General features: G+C 44.8%; 1 protein-coding gene and 1 non-coding gene across 3 annotated transcripts in view; one reads left to right on the forward strand and one right to left on the reverse strand.

The window, feature by feature from the left end:
- The window catches only part of LOC124719992 (sodium/potassium/calcium exchanger 3), a 684,419-nt gene that overhangs the window by 537,863 nt on the left and 128,356 nt on the right, over positions 1-18,200 (forward strand). For both annotated transcript variants that reach the window (XM_047245220.1, XM_047245219.1), the window contains exon 2: positions 12,606-12,794. In XM_047245220.1, the coding sequence (XP_047101176.1) occupies positions 12,606-12,794 (189 nt within the window). The remainder of the gene's footprint in view (positions 1-12,605; positions 12,795-18,200) is intronic.
- On the reverse strand, positions 16,641-16,715 carry Trnat-ugu. Its single transcript has one exon. It is a non-coding gene; the product is annotated as a tRNA-Thr (tRNA).

Consider the following 18,200-nt stretch of genomic DNA (forward strand, 5'->3'; position numbering starts at 1 on the left):
TATCTTCCCAAAATTCTACCAACGAACCGAAGACGACTATCCGCCTTCCCCACAACTGCCATTACATGCTTGTCCCACTTCATATCGCTCTGCAATGTTACGCCCAAATATTTAATCGACGTGACTGTGTCAAGCGCTACACTACTAATGGAGTATTCAAACATTACGGGATTCTTTTTCCTATTAATCTGCATTAATTTACATTTATCCGTATTTAGAGTTAGCTGCCATTCTTTACACCAATCACAAATCCTGTCCAAGTCATCTTGTATCCTCCTACAGTCACTCAACGACGACACCTTCCCGTACACCACAGCATCATCAGCAAACAGCCGCACATTGCTATCCACCCTATCCAAAAGATCATTTATGTAGACAGAAAACAACAGCGGACCTACCACACTTCCCTGCGGCACTCCAGATGATACCCTCACCTCCGACGAACACTCACCGTCGACGACAACGTACTGGGTTCTATTGTCTTCGAGCCAGTCACATACTTGGGAACCAATCCCATATGCTCGTACGTTAGTTAGGAGTCTGCAGTGGAGCACCGAGTCAAACGCTTTCCGGAAGTCGAGGAATATGGCATCCATCTGATACCCTTCATTCATGGTTCGCAAGATATCGTGTGAAAAAATGGCGAGTTGCGTTTCGCAGGAGCGATGCTTTCTAAAGCCGTGCTGATGCATGAACAGCAACTTCTCTGTCTCACGGAAATTCATTATATTCGAACTGAGAATATGTTCGAGAATCCTGCAACAAACCGTTGTTAAAGATATTGGTGTGTAATTTTGAGGATCCGTCCTTCTACCCTTCTTACATACAGGCGTCACCTGCGGCTTTTTTCCAGTCGCTCGGGACTTTACGTTGGGCACTCCCAAAATTGCCGGCCACTATTTTTGTGTGTGTTTGTGTGTATTTGCAAGATGCTCCATTGCAATATTTGCAGTACTACATGTTTTCCAGTAATGTGTCCAACAACACATTTTCGGGCGACGGTGAAGGAAAGCAAACTCTCATGCGTATGCAATGCACAACAACAACAAAAAAGTAGGAATCAGATTTTGTGGATGTGGTCTTTTTTTGTGTAAACGAACTACTTACGAAATTTTAACTCGTGAGCTTATGCCGGTTACGTACTTTCTCCAGAATGCTCAAACACTGCTTTCAGTACACTGACGAGCCAAAAACATGGTGACCACCTGGTTTGTCCGTCTTTGGAACGAAATACATCAGTGATTCTGCGCATCAGGGATTCGACGGTTTGTTGGCAGGTTTGTGGCGGTATCAGGTGTCTACGCACAGGGCACGTAATTCGCTTGAATAATGGGCCGCTGATTTGCGTGCGGTGATGGTGCCCGATAGCGACTCAATGTGGGTTCCGTAGGATCTACATCAGGCAAAATTGGTCGGCGAGAGTCAACGTGAGTGCTCCTCGAAGCTCTGTAGCACGTATCTGTCTCCGAGACTCGGACAGTTATACTGCTGAACCATACACTACTGGCCATTAAAATTGATACGCCAAGAAGAAATGAAGATGATAAACGGGTATTCATTCGACAAATATATTGTACTACAACTGACATGTCATTACATTTTCACGCAATTTCGGTTCATAGATCCTGGGAAATCAGTGTCCAGAACAACCACCTCTGGCCGTAATAACGGCCTTGGTACGCCTGGGCATTGAGCCAAACAGAGCTCAGATGGCGTGTACAGGTACAGCTGCCCATGCAGCTTGAACACGATACCACAGTTCATCGAGAGTAGTGACTGGCGTATTGTGACGAACCAGTTGCTCGGCCACCATTGACCAGACGTTGTCAATTGGTGAGAGACCTGGAGAATGTGCTGGCCAGAACAGCAGTCGAACATTTTCTGTATCCAGAAAGGCCCGTACAGGACCTGCAACATGCGGTCGTGCATTATCCTGCTGAAATGTAGGGTTTCGCAGGGATAGAATGAAGGGTAGAGCGACGGGTCGTGACACATGTGAAATGTAACGTCCACTGTTCAAAGTGCCGTCAATGCGAACGAGAGGTGACCGAGACGTGTAACCAATGGCACCCCATACCATCACGCCTGGTGATAACGCCAGTATGGCGATGACGAATACACGCTTCCAATGTGCGTTCACAGCAATGTCGCCAAACACGGAGGCGACCATCGTGATGCTGTAAACAGAACCTCGATTCATCCGAAAAAATGACGTTTTGCCATTCGTGCACCCAGGTTCGTCGTCGAGTACACCATCGCAGGCGCTCCTGTCTGTGATGCAGCGTCAAGGGTAACCGCAGCCACGGTCTCCGAGCTGATAGTCCGTGCTGCTGCAAACGCCGTCGAACTGTTCGTGCAGATGGTTGTTGTCTTGCAAACGTCTGTTGACTCTGGGATCGAGACGTGGCTGCACGATCCGTTACAGCTATGCGGATAAGATGCCTGTCATCTCGACTGCTAGTGATACGAGGCCGTTGGGATCCAGCACGGCGTTCCCTATTACCCTCCTGAACGCACCGATTCCATATTCTGCCAAGAGTCATTGGATCTCGAACTACGCGAGCAGCAATGTCGCGATACGATAAACCGCAATCGCGATGGGCTACAATCCGATCTTTATGAAAGTCGGAAACGTGATGGTACGCATTTCTCCTCCTTACACGAGGCATCAGAACAACGTTTCACCAGGCAACGCCGGTCAACTGCTGTTTGTGTATGAGAAATCGGTTGGAAACTTTCCTCGTGTCAGCACGTTGTAGGTATCGCTACCGGCGCCAACCTTGTGTGAATGCTCTGAAAAGCTAATCATTTGCATATCACAGCGTCTTCTCCATGTCGGTTAAATTTCGCGTCTGTAGCACGCCATCTTCGTGGTGTAGCAATTTTAATGGCCAGTAGTGTAACATCGCCGTCGGCGAAGACATCGAGTATGGAGCGATGCAGGTGGGGCCGCAGCTGTCAGCGTGTCTTCGATTACTGCCGCAGGTCCCACGCAAACGCGGGAGAGCGCCTCCACATAGCTCATTAACACGGCTCCCCAGCCTGCATCCGTGGCGCGCTGCACGTTTCGAGCCGACGCTCACCTCCATGACGGCGTCTGTGGACACGACCATCGACCTAGTGCAGAAAAAAATGTGATTCACCCAAAAGGCTGACACGTTTCTATTGATCGACAATCGAATCTAATGGTCCCGTGGCCACTGCAACCGTAATATGACGATGTCGTTCGATACAAAATGTGGTGTTCTATGGAGCTCCATATTCGACAGTCAACGATGAACGGTGTGCTCCGAAACACTTGTGCATTGTCCTCCTTTCGGCAGAGACCTCACATATCAGACAAGCGTCCGAACCCCACGTTGTGTGAAGAGACCTGGACGTCCAACCATTTAGCGCCTAGGAGTGGTTTCGTTACTTTCACTGTCACTCTACCTCTTTCCATACATGCTCACACTGTACGTTGAGTGTTTATGGAAAAAGTTCAAGGCAATCGTATCATGCGTTTTAGACAGGTACGTGCCGAGTAAAACTGTGAGGGACGGGAAAAACCCACCGTGGTTCAACAACAAAGTTAGGAAACTGCTGCGAAAGCAAAGAGAGCTTCACTGCAAGTTTAAACGCAGCCAAAACCTCTCAGACAAACAGAAGCTAAACGATGTCAAACGATAGCGTAAGGAGGGCTATGCGGGAAGCGTTCGGTAAATTCGAAAGTAAAATTCTACGTACCGACTTGACAGAAAATCCTAGGAAGTTCTGCTATTACGTTAAATTAGTAAGTGGCTCGAAACAGCATATCCAGACACTCCGGGATGATGATGGCATTGAAACAGAGGATGACACGCGTAAAGCTGAAATACTAAACACCTTTTTCCAAAGCTGTTTCACAGAGGAAGACCGCACTGCAGTTCCTTCTCTAAATCCTCGCACAAACGAAAAAATGGCTGACATCGAAATAAGTGTCCAAGGAATAGAAAAGCAACTGGAATCACTCAACAGAGGGAAGTCCTCTGGACCTGACGGGATACCAATTCGATTCTACACAGAGTACGCGAAAGAACTTGCCCCCCTTCTAACAGCCGTGTACCGCAAGTCTCTAGAGGAACGGAGGGTTCCAAATGATTGGAAAAGAGTACAGGTAGTCCCAGTCTTCAAGAAGCGTCGTCGAGCAGATGCGCAAAACTATAGGCCTATATCTCTGACGTCGATACGTTGTAGATTTTTAGAACATGTTTTTTCCTCCCGTATCATGTTGTTTTTGGAAACCCAGAATCTACTCTGTAGGAATCTTTATGGATTCCGGAAACAGCGATCGTGTGAGACCCAACTCGCTCTATTTGTTCATGAGACCCAGAAAATATTAGATACCAATATTAGATGGCATTTTCCTTGACTTCCGGAAGGCGTTCGATACAGTTCCCCACTGTCCCTTGATAAACAAAGTAAGAGTCTACGGAATATCAGACCAGCTGTGTGGCTGGATTGAAGAGTTTTTAGCAAACAGAACACAGCATGTTGTTATCAATGGAGAGACTTTAAAGTAACCTCTGGCGTGCCACAGGGGAGTGTTATGGGACCACTGCTCTTCACAATATATATAAATGACCTGGTAGATACTGTCGGAAGTTCCGTGCGGCTTTTCACGGATGATGCCGTAGTATACAGAGAAGTTGCAGCATTAGAAAACTGTAGCGAAATGCAGGAAAATCTGCAGCGGATAGGCACTTGGTGCAGGGAGTGGCAACTGACCCTTAACGTGGACAAATGTAATGTATTGCGAATACATAGAAAGAAGGATCCTTTATTGTATGATTATATGATAGTGGAACAAACACTGGTAGCAGTTACTTCTGTAAAATATCTGGGAGTATGCATGCGGAACGATTTGAAGTGGAATGATCATATAAAATAAATAGTTGGTAAGGCGGGTGCCAGGTTGAGATTCATTGGGAGAGTCCTTAGAAAATGTAGTTCATCAACAAAGGAGGTGGCTTACAAAACACTCGTTCGACCTATACTCGAGTATCGCTCATCAGTGTGCGATCCGTACCAGGTCGGGTTCACGGAGGAGATAGAGAAGATCCAAAGAAGAGCGGCGCGTTTCGACACAGGGTTATTTGGTAAGAGTGACAGCGTTACGGAGATGTTTAGCAAACTCGAGTGGCAGACTCTGCAAGAGAGGCGCTCTGTATCGCGGTGTAGCTTGCTGCACAGGTTTCGAGAGGGTGCGTTTCTGGATGAGGTATCGAATATATTGCTTCCGCCTACTTATACCTCCCGAGGAGATCACGAATGTAAAATTAGAGAGATTCGAGCGCGCACGGAAGCTTTCCGGCAGTCGTTCTTCTCGCGAACCATACGCGAGTGGAACAGGAAAGGGAGGTAATGACAGTGGCACGTAAAGTGCCCTCCGCCACACACCGTTGGGTGGCTTGCGGAGTATAAATGTAGATGTAGATGCAGCAGTAGCACGTGAACATTCGACCAGCTTCTCCATTTTCCATATACTCGTTCACAGGCTGTGCATAATAATACTCTGCACTTTGTCAGAGTCGCTTATGGATTTCCCCATTTGCAGGCCATATGTTCGACAGGCCGCTCCACCGTCCGTGTCTGTTGAGCTTAAATACTTTTGTTACCGCGTCACGTGGCTGCAACGCCACCAGGCAGCTTCCAACGTCAGGGTGGATGTGGTCAATGTTTCGGCTCAGCAGTGTATATCGGTTAAGAGTAATTAGTTCGAGAATTGCTAAGACAGACAGCAAACTATAAATCAGCCCTTCGGTTTTTGGCCACTGCTGATTCAGACAGGCATTTGACGCATCTCTTTCACACTTTGACCACCATACCCATAATACTAATCTGTCTTTAGTGTTGTAAGCAGTATGCAACATATTAGCGAGGACTTTTGCGTCCATTATATTATGAACATGGCAGTAACATGTTGTGCTTGTGATATTATGGACATGGAATTGCTTCCGCTGGCCTCTGTGGCCGAGCGGTTCTAGGCGCTTCAGTCCGAAACCGCGCTGCTGCTACGGTCGCAGGTTCGAATCCTGCCTCGGGCATGGATGTGTGTGATGTCCTTAGGTTAGTTAGGTTTAAGTAGTTCTAAGTCTAGGGGACTGATGACCACAGATGTTAAGTCCCATTGTGCTCAGAGCCATTTTGAGAATTGCTCCCAACACTGAAGACAAATTAATATTACTCACACGGTACGCAGAGTATGAAAGCGTAGATCGTTTCCAGGCAAATGTACTTATTGGTAACAGGCATTTGCATCGATTTGGTGGAAAGACTGAAGGGATTTGTTAAGGGGACTTCGTGTGTCCTATGCCACCAATGTTAAATTATCGAATTTTGTGACCCATTACCTTGGAAACTTTTTAAGACACCAACTTACAATTTACCATAATTATTGAATGCACCCTATTAGATACACTGAACTAGAATTATTACTAAAATTATATTGTGGGGAATGTTCTCTTTTTTTTCAAACACTCAGTTTTTTGACAGAATTTTGTAAATAAATGAACATAAAAACAAAACACCTCATGATATTTTAATTATTTTGTATTTAATTATTATTTTATTATTCTATATTTAATTATTCTAGTTACATATGTGTTGAATCTCACACTTGGCATGCTGTGAAAATTTCATTTCTGTACCATCAGTACTTTTTTAGAAAACGGGTCATTTATTGCAAAAAAATGTAAAATTAAAAGATAGGTCAGCATTGGCTGTAATGTTGATGTTTCATTGATAGCATAATCGACTATCGATCACATAGTGATCATCTTCAGTGCTGTACAAATTAAACTCAGACACTGGCATCAATTTATCCGTGGAGCAACCAATTTAAAAAAAAAAAAAAAAATTTCACAGATATTGAGGTTTAAAACTTTTTTATTACAAATTCTTATACAGATCTATATTTATGCGTCTTTTATGCTCTAGAATTGCCCTGGCCCACAGTCTGTGTCTTCTTAAGTGTCACAACAGCCCAGTCCTTGCCGCCTCCTCTTCTTTGTTGCTTCTTTTGTTCTTTGCTGAGCAGCTAGTTCTGCTTCACGTACACGAAGCTCATCCAGTTCCCACAGTGCTTTAGCTGTGTTCTGTCCAAATCCAGAACCTTAAGTCTTTCATAGTTCCCACCATTAAAAGTTATTACAGCATCAGACACTGCTAACTTTAGAGTGATAAGACCAACAAATACATTTTTAGGCGCACAACACCACACAACATTATTGAAGGATACATTCACATTCTGGGTCTTGAGTAAATCCATGCAGGGTGCCAGAAAATTCAGCTTGCCTACATTTACACCAAGTGTTTGTTCGAGTGGATTCAAAGCATGACATGGCTTTGCATCGGTTGATATTCGATGAAAGAAAGTCTCACGTATCTATTACCCATAAACTTGCGTTTCTTGCAGTTACTTTCACGCTTAGTCATTTTTATTTACGTATAAAATGTAGTAGAAGTTGGCTTACTATAAAAACAGCCGATAATGACACTACTTTCAACAAAAACGTCTATCAGAAACAAAGGACTGATTTGTTTATTCGTAATGCCGACTTCTGAGACGTAGCTGTAGGCACAAAACAAAGCAATCCACAGCCTTGTAGACTGTGTAGTTCCCAAGATATGACTGCTCAATTGTGGCAGTATATGTGTAGCTGCGAAATTTGAGTCACAAGTCAACATTCAAAATATTATTTGAAGATCTCACAATTGTCTGATTTCAATGTATTATATACGAAAATGTCCAGGAAAGTCCAGAGTACATTATGGGGTAGAAAAATGTCAAATTTCAACAATATTTCACCTACAATGTCCCTTTAAATTATTTTGAAGTAGCGCTAAACTGGTTATGTTAATATTTTCTTGTTTGTCAATACAGTGGCAGGACTGCTAATTTTAGAAATGTGTTACGTCTAAGGCCAGAGCTGGTACATTTCTGGTCATGAAAACACACGTGATGAAACATAAAATAAGTCATAAGAAGTTGTATAGAATAAAATTTTGATTCACCACTTGTAATTTTAAGCTCCCACACACGACCATTAAAGTTCTATGTCTCTGCAAAAAGTTTACAAAGCTTCGAGAGGTGTAAAATATGCAAAAGAAAAACTTTTTAATTAATCTTCATTATCTCGTTGTTGTTGCCTCTAATTCTTGTTGTGTCTAGGGGTACATTCTTGACGCTGTAATTTTTATAACGTTGAGGGTTCCTGAAACCGAAATAACTGATGAAGATTTGCCTGTTGCAATGAATATCTTTTTATTCTATCCCATTCTTCTAAATCACACCGACTTTAGAGTTTTAACTTCTATCACACCAAAAATTACGCAGTTAGTGACACAATCAAATACATGTCTGATTCCATAAGAGGCATGCCAACCACTCTCAACTTTCTGTGGTAATTACAAAATTCCAAAGAGTTTACAGAGCAAAATATTTTACAAAATTTCTTCACAAAAAAGGATCTTTATTAATTTATGTCATATTTTATAAATGAGCCCAGAATTAAATTTAATGATTAGCATTAGATTGTACAGTTAATAATATGAATTTTAAATGTACCAGAAATTTCGTAATTTCAATTATTTTTAAAAGAAGAATAATTTTAACTGTACTTACAGACTGCGATGAATAATTTCTTTTTATACATTTTAGCCTTAAACATACAATATCATATGATGTTCATTCAGTTAGACAGCTGATATAATGCTCACCTATACAAGAATCAATAGTATTCACAGTATCGGCTATTTCTGTATAAAAAAGGTAGTGTTAGAGGAGGCTGACCCGTTTACACTGCAGACCTTCTACTATGACGGTACCAGCAAGGATGTCCTTTTTCACATTCAGGTCTTTGTGTAAGGAGCGATCAAAAAGTTCCGTTTCAGAGCCGTATAGTCTAGAATCGAGATGCCAATCAGCCAATGATGCCACCGTTGCACGTTTGGTAAAACTCTATGTTCTGCTGTGTGGAGAAGTGCATAACTGGCTGATACACATCCTTGTCCGCCAGGAATTGTCGACCCTTCAAGGCCTTTTTTAAGGAACTCAAGACATGATAACAGCATGGGGAGCGATCAGGAGTATAGGGCAGTTGCTTGAGCACCTCACACTTGAGCGTAATGGGTGAGGGTGACCTAGATCGGCCAGCACCTTATGTCGAATAGTGACCAAATGGTTCAAATGGCTCTGAGCACTTAACATCTGAGGTCATCAGTCCCCTAGAACATAGAACTACTTAAACCTAACTAACCTACGGACATCACACACATCCATGCTTGAGGCAGGATTCTAACCTGCGACCGTAGTGGTTGCCCGGTTCTGGACTGAAGTGCCTAGAACCGTTCGACCACCGCAGCCAGTGTAATCGCGAACAACACGGAACTTGGCGCACCATTCCACATGGGCGATTTTCGACACACATACTGCCCCGTTACACATTCTACCTTCTCCAACGGATACCCACTGTTGTTTGTCCTGTGACAACCAAGAAAAGTATGTGTGGATGCATTTGATATGGCATTTCCACATTTACCGCACACACGTCAGAAGGATGTGAGTGCACCACTAAACGCTGGCCAACATGTCGGTGCTCATATACCCGTATCAGAGTCGCACTACACTGCATACACGCTGCCCAACCGACATCAAACAGAAACTTGTTGACCGTCCATTATATACATTATTTTGTGTTCCATAATTCTGGTCATAGATGTACACATCACAGATATAGAATACATGGTTATGCGTTCAATCACTTCTTCATTCCTGCAAACATCCAACAAATCGAATGCCTCTACGCACACAGAGAAAGAGGGAGATATGGCCCAGCCATATGAAGTATCCTGCTTTCGCAGTGGATGACACGGGAAGCACCTCAGCAGTAATCTGGCAACAGCCTGCAACAGTCTGTTCTGTCAGCAATAGTGCCAGTATTGCAGCCACATCGCAGCAGTGTTGATGGCAAAAACATTGCAGCCAGCCAGATAATGCTGTAAAACATGGCCCGTGTAAACACTTTTCGAGCTGTGTTACTTGATCTCTATGACAATATGCATGCCACATACACTGTGTATTCAAAAGTATCCGGACACCCCAAAAAACATACGTTTTCCATATCAGGTGCATTGTGTTGCCACCTACTGCCAGTTACTTCGTATCAGCGACCTCAGTAGTCATTAGACAGCGTGAGAGAGCAGAATGGGGCGCTCCGCGGAACTCACGGACTTCGAACGTCGTCAGGTGATTGGGTGTCACTTGTTTCATACGTCTGTATGTGAGATTTCCACACCCCCAAACATCCCTAGGTCCACTGTTTCCGATCTGTTACTCAAGTGGAAACGTGAAAGGACACCTACAACAGCTCAAAACAGTACAGGCCGACCTCGTCTGTTGACTGACAGTTGAAGAGGGTCGTAATGTGTAATAGGCAGACATCTATCCAGACCGTCACACAGGAATTTCAAAAGTGCACCAGGATCTGCTGCAAGTACTATGACAGCTAGGCGGCAGGTGAGAAAACTTGGATTTCATAGCTGAGTGGCTGCTCATTAACCACACACCACGCCGGTAAATGCGAAATGACGCCTTGCTTGGTGTAAGGAGGATCTGCAGTGGGCGACTGAACAATGGAAAAAGCGTTGTGTGGAGTGACGAATCGTGATAGACAATGTGGCTGAGTGTGGTTTTGGCGAATGCCCGGTGGATGTCATCTGCCAGTGTGTGTAGTGCCAACAGCAAAATTGGGAGGCAGTGGTGTTATGGTGTGGTCGTGTTTTTCACGGAGGGGACTTGCACCACTTGTTGTTTTGCATGGCACTATCACAGCACAGGCCTACACTGATGTTTTAAGCACCTTCTTGCTCCCCACTGTTGTAGAGCAATTCGGGGATGGTGATTGCATCTTTCAACACAATTGAGGATCGGTTCATAATCCACGGCCTGTGGCGGAGGGTTTACACGACAATAACATCCCAGTAACGGTTCCGACCGCTGTGTTCAAGCTGTAGTAGGCGCTTCACTCCAGAACCCTGCGACCTCTACCTGCCTCGGGCATGGATGTGTGTGTGATGTCCTTCCCTGTAATGGAGCCGGCCGCTATGCTCGAGCGATAGTAGGCGCTTCAGTCCAGAACCACGTGGCTGCTACTGTCGGAGGTTGGAATCCTGCCTCGGGCATGGATGTGTGTGGTGTCCTTAGGTTAGTTAGGTTTAATTAGTTCTGTGTCTACGTGAGTGATGACCTCAGATGTGAAGTCCCATTGTGCTTAGAGCCATTTGAACCGTCTGAGCCTGTAATGGACTGACCTGCACAGAGTCCTGACCTGAATTCTATAGAACACCTTAGGGATGTTTTGGAATGGCGACTTCGTGCCAGGCCTCACCAACCCGCATCGATACCTCTCCTCAGTGTAGCATTTTGTGAAGAATAGGCTACCATTCCCCAAGATGCTGTAATTTACCATCTAGTAAGGTCATCCGAAGACCAGTATCAGTTGCAAAGCGATTTAGAAAAGATTGCTGTATGGTGTGGCAGGTGGCAGTTGACGCTAAATAACGAAAAGTGTGAGGTGATCCACACGAGTTCCAAAAGAAATCTGTTGGAATTCGATTACCCGATAAATAGTACAGTTCTCAAGGCTGTCAATTCAACTAAGTACCTGGGTGTTAAAATTACGAACAACTTCAGTTGGAAAGACCACATAGATAATATTGTGGGGAAGGCGAGCCAAAGGTTGCGTTTCATTGGCAGGACACTTGGAAGATGCAACAAGTCGACTGAAGAGACAGCTTACACTACACTCGTTCGTCCTCTGTTAGAATATTGCTGCGCGGTGTGAGATCCTTACCACGTGGGATTGACCGAGGACATCGAAAGGGTGCAAAAAAGGGCAGCTCGTTTTGTATTATCGCGTAATAGGGGAGAGAGTGTGGCAGATATGATACGCGAGTTGGGATGGAAGTCCTTAAAGCAAAGACGTTTTCCGTCACGGCGAGATCTATTTACGAAATTTCAGTCGCCAACTTTCTCTTCCGAATGCGAAAATATTTTGTTGAGCCCAACCCACGTAGGTAGGAATGATCATCAAAATAAAATAAGAGAAATCAGAGCTCGAACAGAAAGGTTTAGGTGTTCGTTTTTCCCGCGCGCTGTTCGGGAGTGGAATGGTAGAGAGATAGTATGATTGTGGTTCGATGTACCCTCTGCCAAGCACTTAAATGTGAATTGCAGAGCAATCGTGTAGATGTAGATGTAGATGAAACCTTCGAGCACCTGATTGAACATGTGCCTGCGAGAGTGGAAGCTGTCATGAAGGCTAAGGGTGGGCCAACACGATATTGGAATTGTAGCATTACCGATTGAGGGCGCCACGAACGCGTAATTCATTTTCAGCGCATGTCCGGATACTTTTGATCACATAGTGTATCTCTGGACAGAATCCGTGAAGACAGTCTGCAACTGAAGGTGGTCGACATTTGTATTTTTAATAAAGAGAGCAGCTGCTAGTGAAACATGCACTGTCTACGTTACCTGACGGCTGTTGGCGGTCGCCTTCAACAAAAGTCGTGTTGCATTGCAGGCGCGGCGCAAGGGCTGCCCAACTGCACGCCGCCCGCCATCGACGACTTCCCGCGCGACCTCTTCTCGGAGCAGCAGCGCCAGGAGGGTGCCGTCGTGCTGCACGTGCTCGCCTCGCTCTACCTGTTCGTCGCGCTCGCCGTCGTCTGCGACAGGTACTTCGTGCCCGCCGTCGAGCGCATCTGCCAAGGTCAGTGTCCACCGCACCTGTCGCTTGCGCGTTCAAACTTTTCGTCAAATTCGCTGTTTGTCAAACAAGTACACAGATGTACAAACCACGTTTGTCAAACTTAATCGCAGTTTTGAAGTTGATCTCACACTGCGTATATCACATCACAAACTCACACCTGTCGCTTGCACATTCAGACATTTCGTCAAATTCGCTGATTGTCAAACAAGTACACAGATTTACAGACCACGTTTGTCAAACTTAATCTCAGTTTCGAAGCTGGTCTTACACTGTGTATATCACATCGCAAGCTCACACCTGTCGCTTGCACATTCAGACTTTTCCTCAAATTCGATGTTTGTCAAACAAGTACACAGATTTACAAACCACGTTTGTCAAACTTAGTCGCAGTTCTGAAGCAGGTCTCACACTGTGTATATCACATCGCAAACTCACACCTGGCGCTTGCACATTCAGACATTTCGTCAAATTCGCTGTTCGTCAAACAAGTATGCAGATTTACAGACCACGTTTGTCAAACTTAGTTTTGAAGCTGGTCTTACACTGTGTATATCACATCGCAAACTCACACCTGTTGCTTGCACATTCAGACTTTTCCTCAAATTCGATGTTTCTCAAACAAGTACACATACTTACAAACCACGTTTGTCAAACTTAGTCGCAGTTCTGAAGCAGGTCTCACACTGTGTATATCACATCGCAAACTCACACCTGTCGCTTGCACATTCAGACTTTTCGTCAAATTCGATGTTTGTCAAACAAGTACACAGATTTACAAACCATGTTTGTCAAACTTAGCCACATAGCTGAAGCAGGTCTCACACTGTGTATATCACATCGCAAACACACACCTGTCGCTTGCACATTCAGACTTTTCCTCAAATTCGATGTTTATCACACAAGTACACAGATTTACAAACCACATTTGTCAAACTTAGCCACAGATCTGAAGCAGGTCTCACACTGTATCACATCGCAAACTCACACCTGTCGCTTGCACATTCAGACATATCGTCAAATTCGCTGTTTGTCAAACAAGTACACATATTTACAATCCATGTTTGTCAAACTTAGCCACATAGCTGAAGCAGGTCTCACACTGTGTATATCACATCGCAGACACCTGTCGCTTGCACATTCAGACTTTTCCTCAAATTCGATGTTTGTCAAACAAGTACACAGCTTTACAGATCACGTTTGTCAAACTTAGTCGCAGATTTGAAGCAGGTCTCACACTGTGTGTGTCACATCGCAAACTACAAAGCTTTTGCACAGTCATCTCTAATTTTTTTTATTCTTTGTTGGAGGAGAATGAAATTTTTTGTGAACATATTTAGCTATACATTGAGCCTACTCAATGTATAGAGGGTGACAAAAAAGTTAGTATAAATTTGAAAACTGAACAAATTATGGAATAATGTAGATAGAGAGGTACAAATTGACACACATGCTTTGAAGACATGGTGTTTTAGTAGAACCAAAAAAATACAAATTTTAAAAAAATGTGCAACAGATAGTTCTTCATCTAATCAGAAAAGCAATAACTAGCATAACAAAGTAAGACAAAGCAAGTATGATGTTCTTTACAGGAAATGCCCAATATGTCCACCATCATTACTCAACAATAGCTGTAGTCGAGGAATAATGTTGTGAACAGCACTGTAAAGCATGTCCGGAGTTATGGTAAGGCATTGGCGTCGGATGTTGTCTTTCAGCATCCCTAGAGATGTCGGTCGATCACGGTACACTCGCGACTTCAGGTAACCCCAAAGCCAATAATGGCACGGACTGAGGTCTGGGGACCTGGGAGGCCAAGCATGACGAAAGTGGCGGCTGAGCACACGATCATCACCAAACGACGCGCGCAAGAGATCTTTCACGCGTGTAGCAATATGGGGTCGTTCTAATAAAACCCCATGTCATTCCAAGCATGTGTGTCAATTTTTACCTCTCTGTCTACATTATTCTGTGGTTTATTAAGTTTTCAAATTTATACTGACTTTTTGATCACCCAATATATCAAGATGGTGTCTGTTCTCTTGGACATGTACGAGAGAACAGACACCATCTTCATATGTATAGTTAAGGCTCACCGGCCATTTGACCATCTCCTGTGCGGATGCACTCACATTGGCTGAACTCTTAACGGGAATCGGTAACGCCGCGAGTAATCTGTGCAGTGGGCAGGGGCACTACGAATACAGTGTGGGACAGTAAGCTGGAAATGTGGGTCTCACGGGAGGTGTGCCGGAGATTAGTCCCTGCAGTCGCGCTACCTTCTGTGTCCTCTATGGCTGAGATGGATAGAGCACCTGCCATTTAAGCAGGAGTTCCCAGCTTCGAGTCCCAGTTGGGGCACACACTTTCAACTGTCCCCGTTGATGTATATCACAGCCTGGATGCAGCTAAGGGTATTCATTTCATTGTATTGATTTAATTGTAACTGTTCAATCCAGCCTCCATCAGGTGTGACGCATCTGGGCCGACGCTCGTTCCACGATGTAAATGCACATTGATAAAATTCTGGGGATTGGTTTTTGACAGCATCACTTGACACAGGAAATAAGGTCTTTCTCACTTTCAGACGTTTTACCGCGCAGTTGGGCCTTCAGGCAGTCAAAGAGGTAAAAATCAGACAGAGCAAAGGCCAGACTGTAGGGAGGACGAGGAACAATTTTCCAATCCATTTTCCTGATTTTCTGCTCCGTCATAAGGGCTGTATGGCGTTTCACATTGTCACGGTGTAGTCTGATTAGCTGACCCCGAAGCTGTGGTCTGTGGGTCTTAATGGCGCGTCACTGCTTGTCCAAAGACAAACAGTTACGGTCCCATTAAAACCGTGTGCCAGACCGAGACTCGAACTCGGGACCTCTGCCTTTTGCGAGCAAGTGTTCTACCAACTGAGCTACCCAAACACCACTCACGCCCCACACTCACAGCCTTACTTCTGCCAGTACCTCGTCTCCTACCTTCCAAACTACGCAGAAGCGCTCCTGCGATGGTTGAGCACTTGCCCTCGAAAGGCAAAGGTCCCGAGTTCGAAACTCGGTCTGGCACACAGTTTTAATCTGCCAGGAAGTTTCACATCAGCGGACACTCCGTTGCAGAGTGAAAATCTCATTCTGGAAACATCCCCCAGGCTGTGGCTAAGCCATCTCTCCACAGTATCCTTTCTTTCAGGAGTGCTAGTTCTGCAAGTTACGCAGGAGCGCTTCTGTAAAGTTTGGAAGGTAGGAGACGAGGTACTGGCAGAAGTAAAGCTGTGAGGACCGGGCGTGTGTCCTACTCGGGTAGCTCAGTTGGAAGAGCAATTGCCCGCGAAACGCAAAGTTCCCGAGTTCGAGTCTCGGTCCGGCACACAGTTTTAATCTGCCAGGAAGTTTCATATCAGCGCACAGTCCTCTGCAGAGTGAAAATGTAATTCTGGTTACGGTCCCAGTTAATTGTGGAGCCAGTTTCCAAAAAGTCAATGAAAATGACACCACAGTGATCCCAGAGGGGGGAGACCATCGCCTTTCGGCCTGCTGTTCGTGAAAGTCTTGGTTTCTTCTTCCTAGGGGAACCAGGATGACGCCACTCCACGGATTGGGTTTTGCTCTCACATTCGCACGAAAACAACCATATTTCATCCTAGGTAATGACGCCGTCGAAACACTGTTTCCACTCTTCAGCAAAGGCCTTCGTGAGACCCTCGCACACATTCTTCCTCATCGTTTTAATTTTTCTTGTCAATAATCTAGGCACCCAACGTGCACAGATTTTTCTCTACGTGTAATGATAATTAAATGAAGACCCTAGCTGCAAACAGGCGTTGATGTACTTCGTTGGGGACATGTTGAAAATGTGTGCCCCGACTGGGACTCGAACCCGGGACCTTCTGCTTACATGGCAGGCGCTCTATCCATCTGAGCCACCGCGGGCACAGAGGATAGTCAACATGTCCCCAATGAAGTACATCAACGCCTGTTTGCAGCTAGGGTGTCCATTTAATTATCATTTCATGTCTAGCAAAGCTGCATGGTCATCCACGGTAACTGTTCTTTCGGGAACAGGTACTGCCGTCATATATAGTTAAAATATGGCTCCCCGGCCATTGACCTTCTTGTGCGAACGCACACGCTATGCCCGAACTCGTACGGGACTTGGTAGATTAATCTGCCACGAGTAATGAGTATGATGGGCAAACATCTACGTATTAGGCGCACTACGAATGCAGTGGTGTGGACATGTTGGGAATGTGGATGTCACGGGGAGCGTGCAAGGGATAAGTCACTACAGACCCACTATTCTCTGTGCCCGCGGTGGCTCTGATGGATAGAGCGTCTGCCATGTAAGCTGGAGGTCCCGGGTTCGAGTCCCGGTCGGGGCACACATTTTCAACATGTCCGCAGTGAAGTACATCAACGCCTGTTTGCAGCTAGGGTGTCCATTTAATTATCATTTCATTTCTAGCAAAGCTGCATGTTCATCCACGGTAACTATTCTTTCGGGAACAGATACTACCGTCATATATATTTTTCTCTACCCTAGAGACTGTACCAGTCATACCACACTACCCAATGACAAACGAGTCTTTTCAGAAAGCTGTCGTGTCGTCACACACCTGTCATTTTGGATGATTTGATCAGTGGCCTCGTTATTCACACCACTCACTGCCGTCGATGGTCTACCGCATCGCGGATTGTCCAGTATAGAGAAATCACCTTCTTTAAACCTTTGCAACCCTTGCCGGATACTGCTGTGATCCACTGTGTCCTCCCCATAAACAGGGAGCAACTTCCTGTGAATCGATGCGCCAGAGTCATCGCCGGTCTTGAAGAGGAACTCCATCACCGACCGTTGTCGCAACCTAACATCTACTTCACGGTCCATTATGGCTCGCCTGTAAATAAAAAAAAAAAAGAAATACTTTTGTATACCAACTTATAGCCAAATGTTCCAAGTATGTTCACAAAAATATCACTCACCTCCTGCAAAACTATAGACGACTGTGCAAACTTTTTGAACGCCCTTTGTATTTTCACACCACTAGTAATGTCTACCAGTTCAGACCACACGTTTCTTCCACTGAATGTAGCATTATCTATGAAGGTTGAAAAGGTAACAAGACATTGCTCCACTGGAATGGTTGAAATTGAGAGACGTATTTATCTGTCAGAAACTTCCAAGAGGAAATTACACATAGACCCTAGTGAATGAATCAAGTTTCTCGAAATGGACAACCAAGCTTTTAATAACTTGTTAAACTTACTTGACTCTCACACTGAAGAGAACACACTTATGCGAGAAACATACTCCAGTTTCATAAAAATTATCTGTAACTTTGAGATATATGGGAAGTGGAGTAGGTTTCAAAGAGTGAAAATTTGTATTCTACGCTGCACCTTGCAGGCTGAGCGACTTTAT

This window comes from Schistocerca piceifrons, chromosome 11 (genome assembly GCF_021461385.2).
Source record: "Schistocerca piceifrons isolate TAMUIC-IGC-003096 chromosome 11, iqSchPice1.1, whole genome shotgun sequence".
Classification (NCBI taxonomy): domain Eukaryota; kingdom Metazoa; phylum Arthropoda; class Insecta; order Orthoptera; family Acrididae; genus Schistocerca; species Schistocerca piceifrons.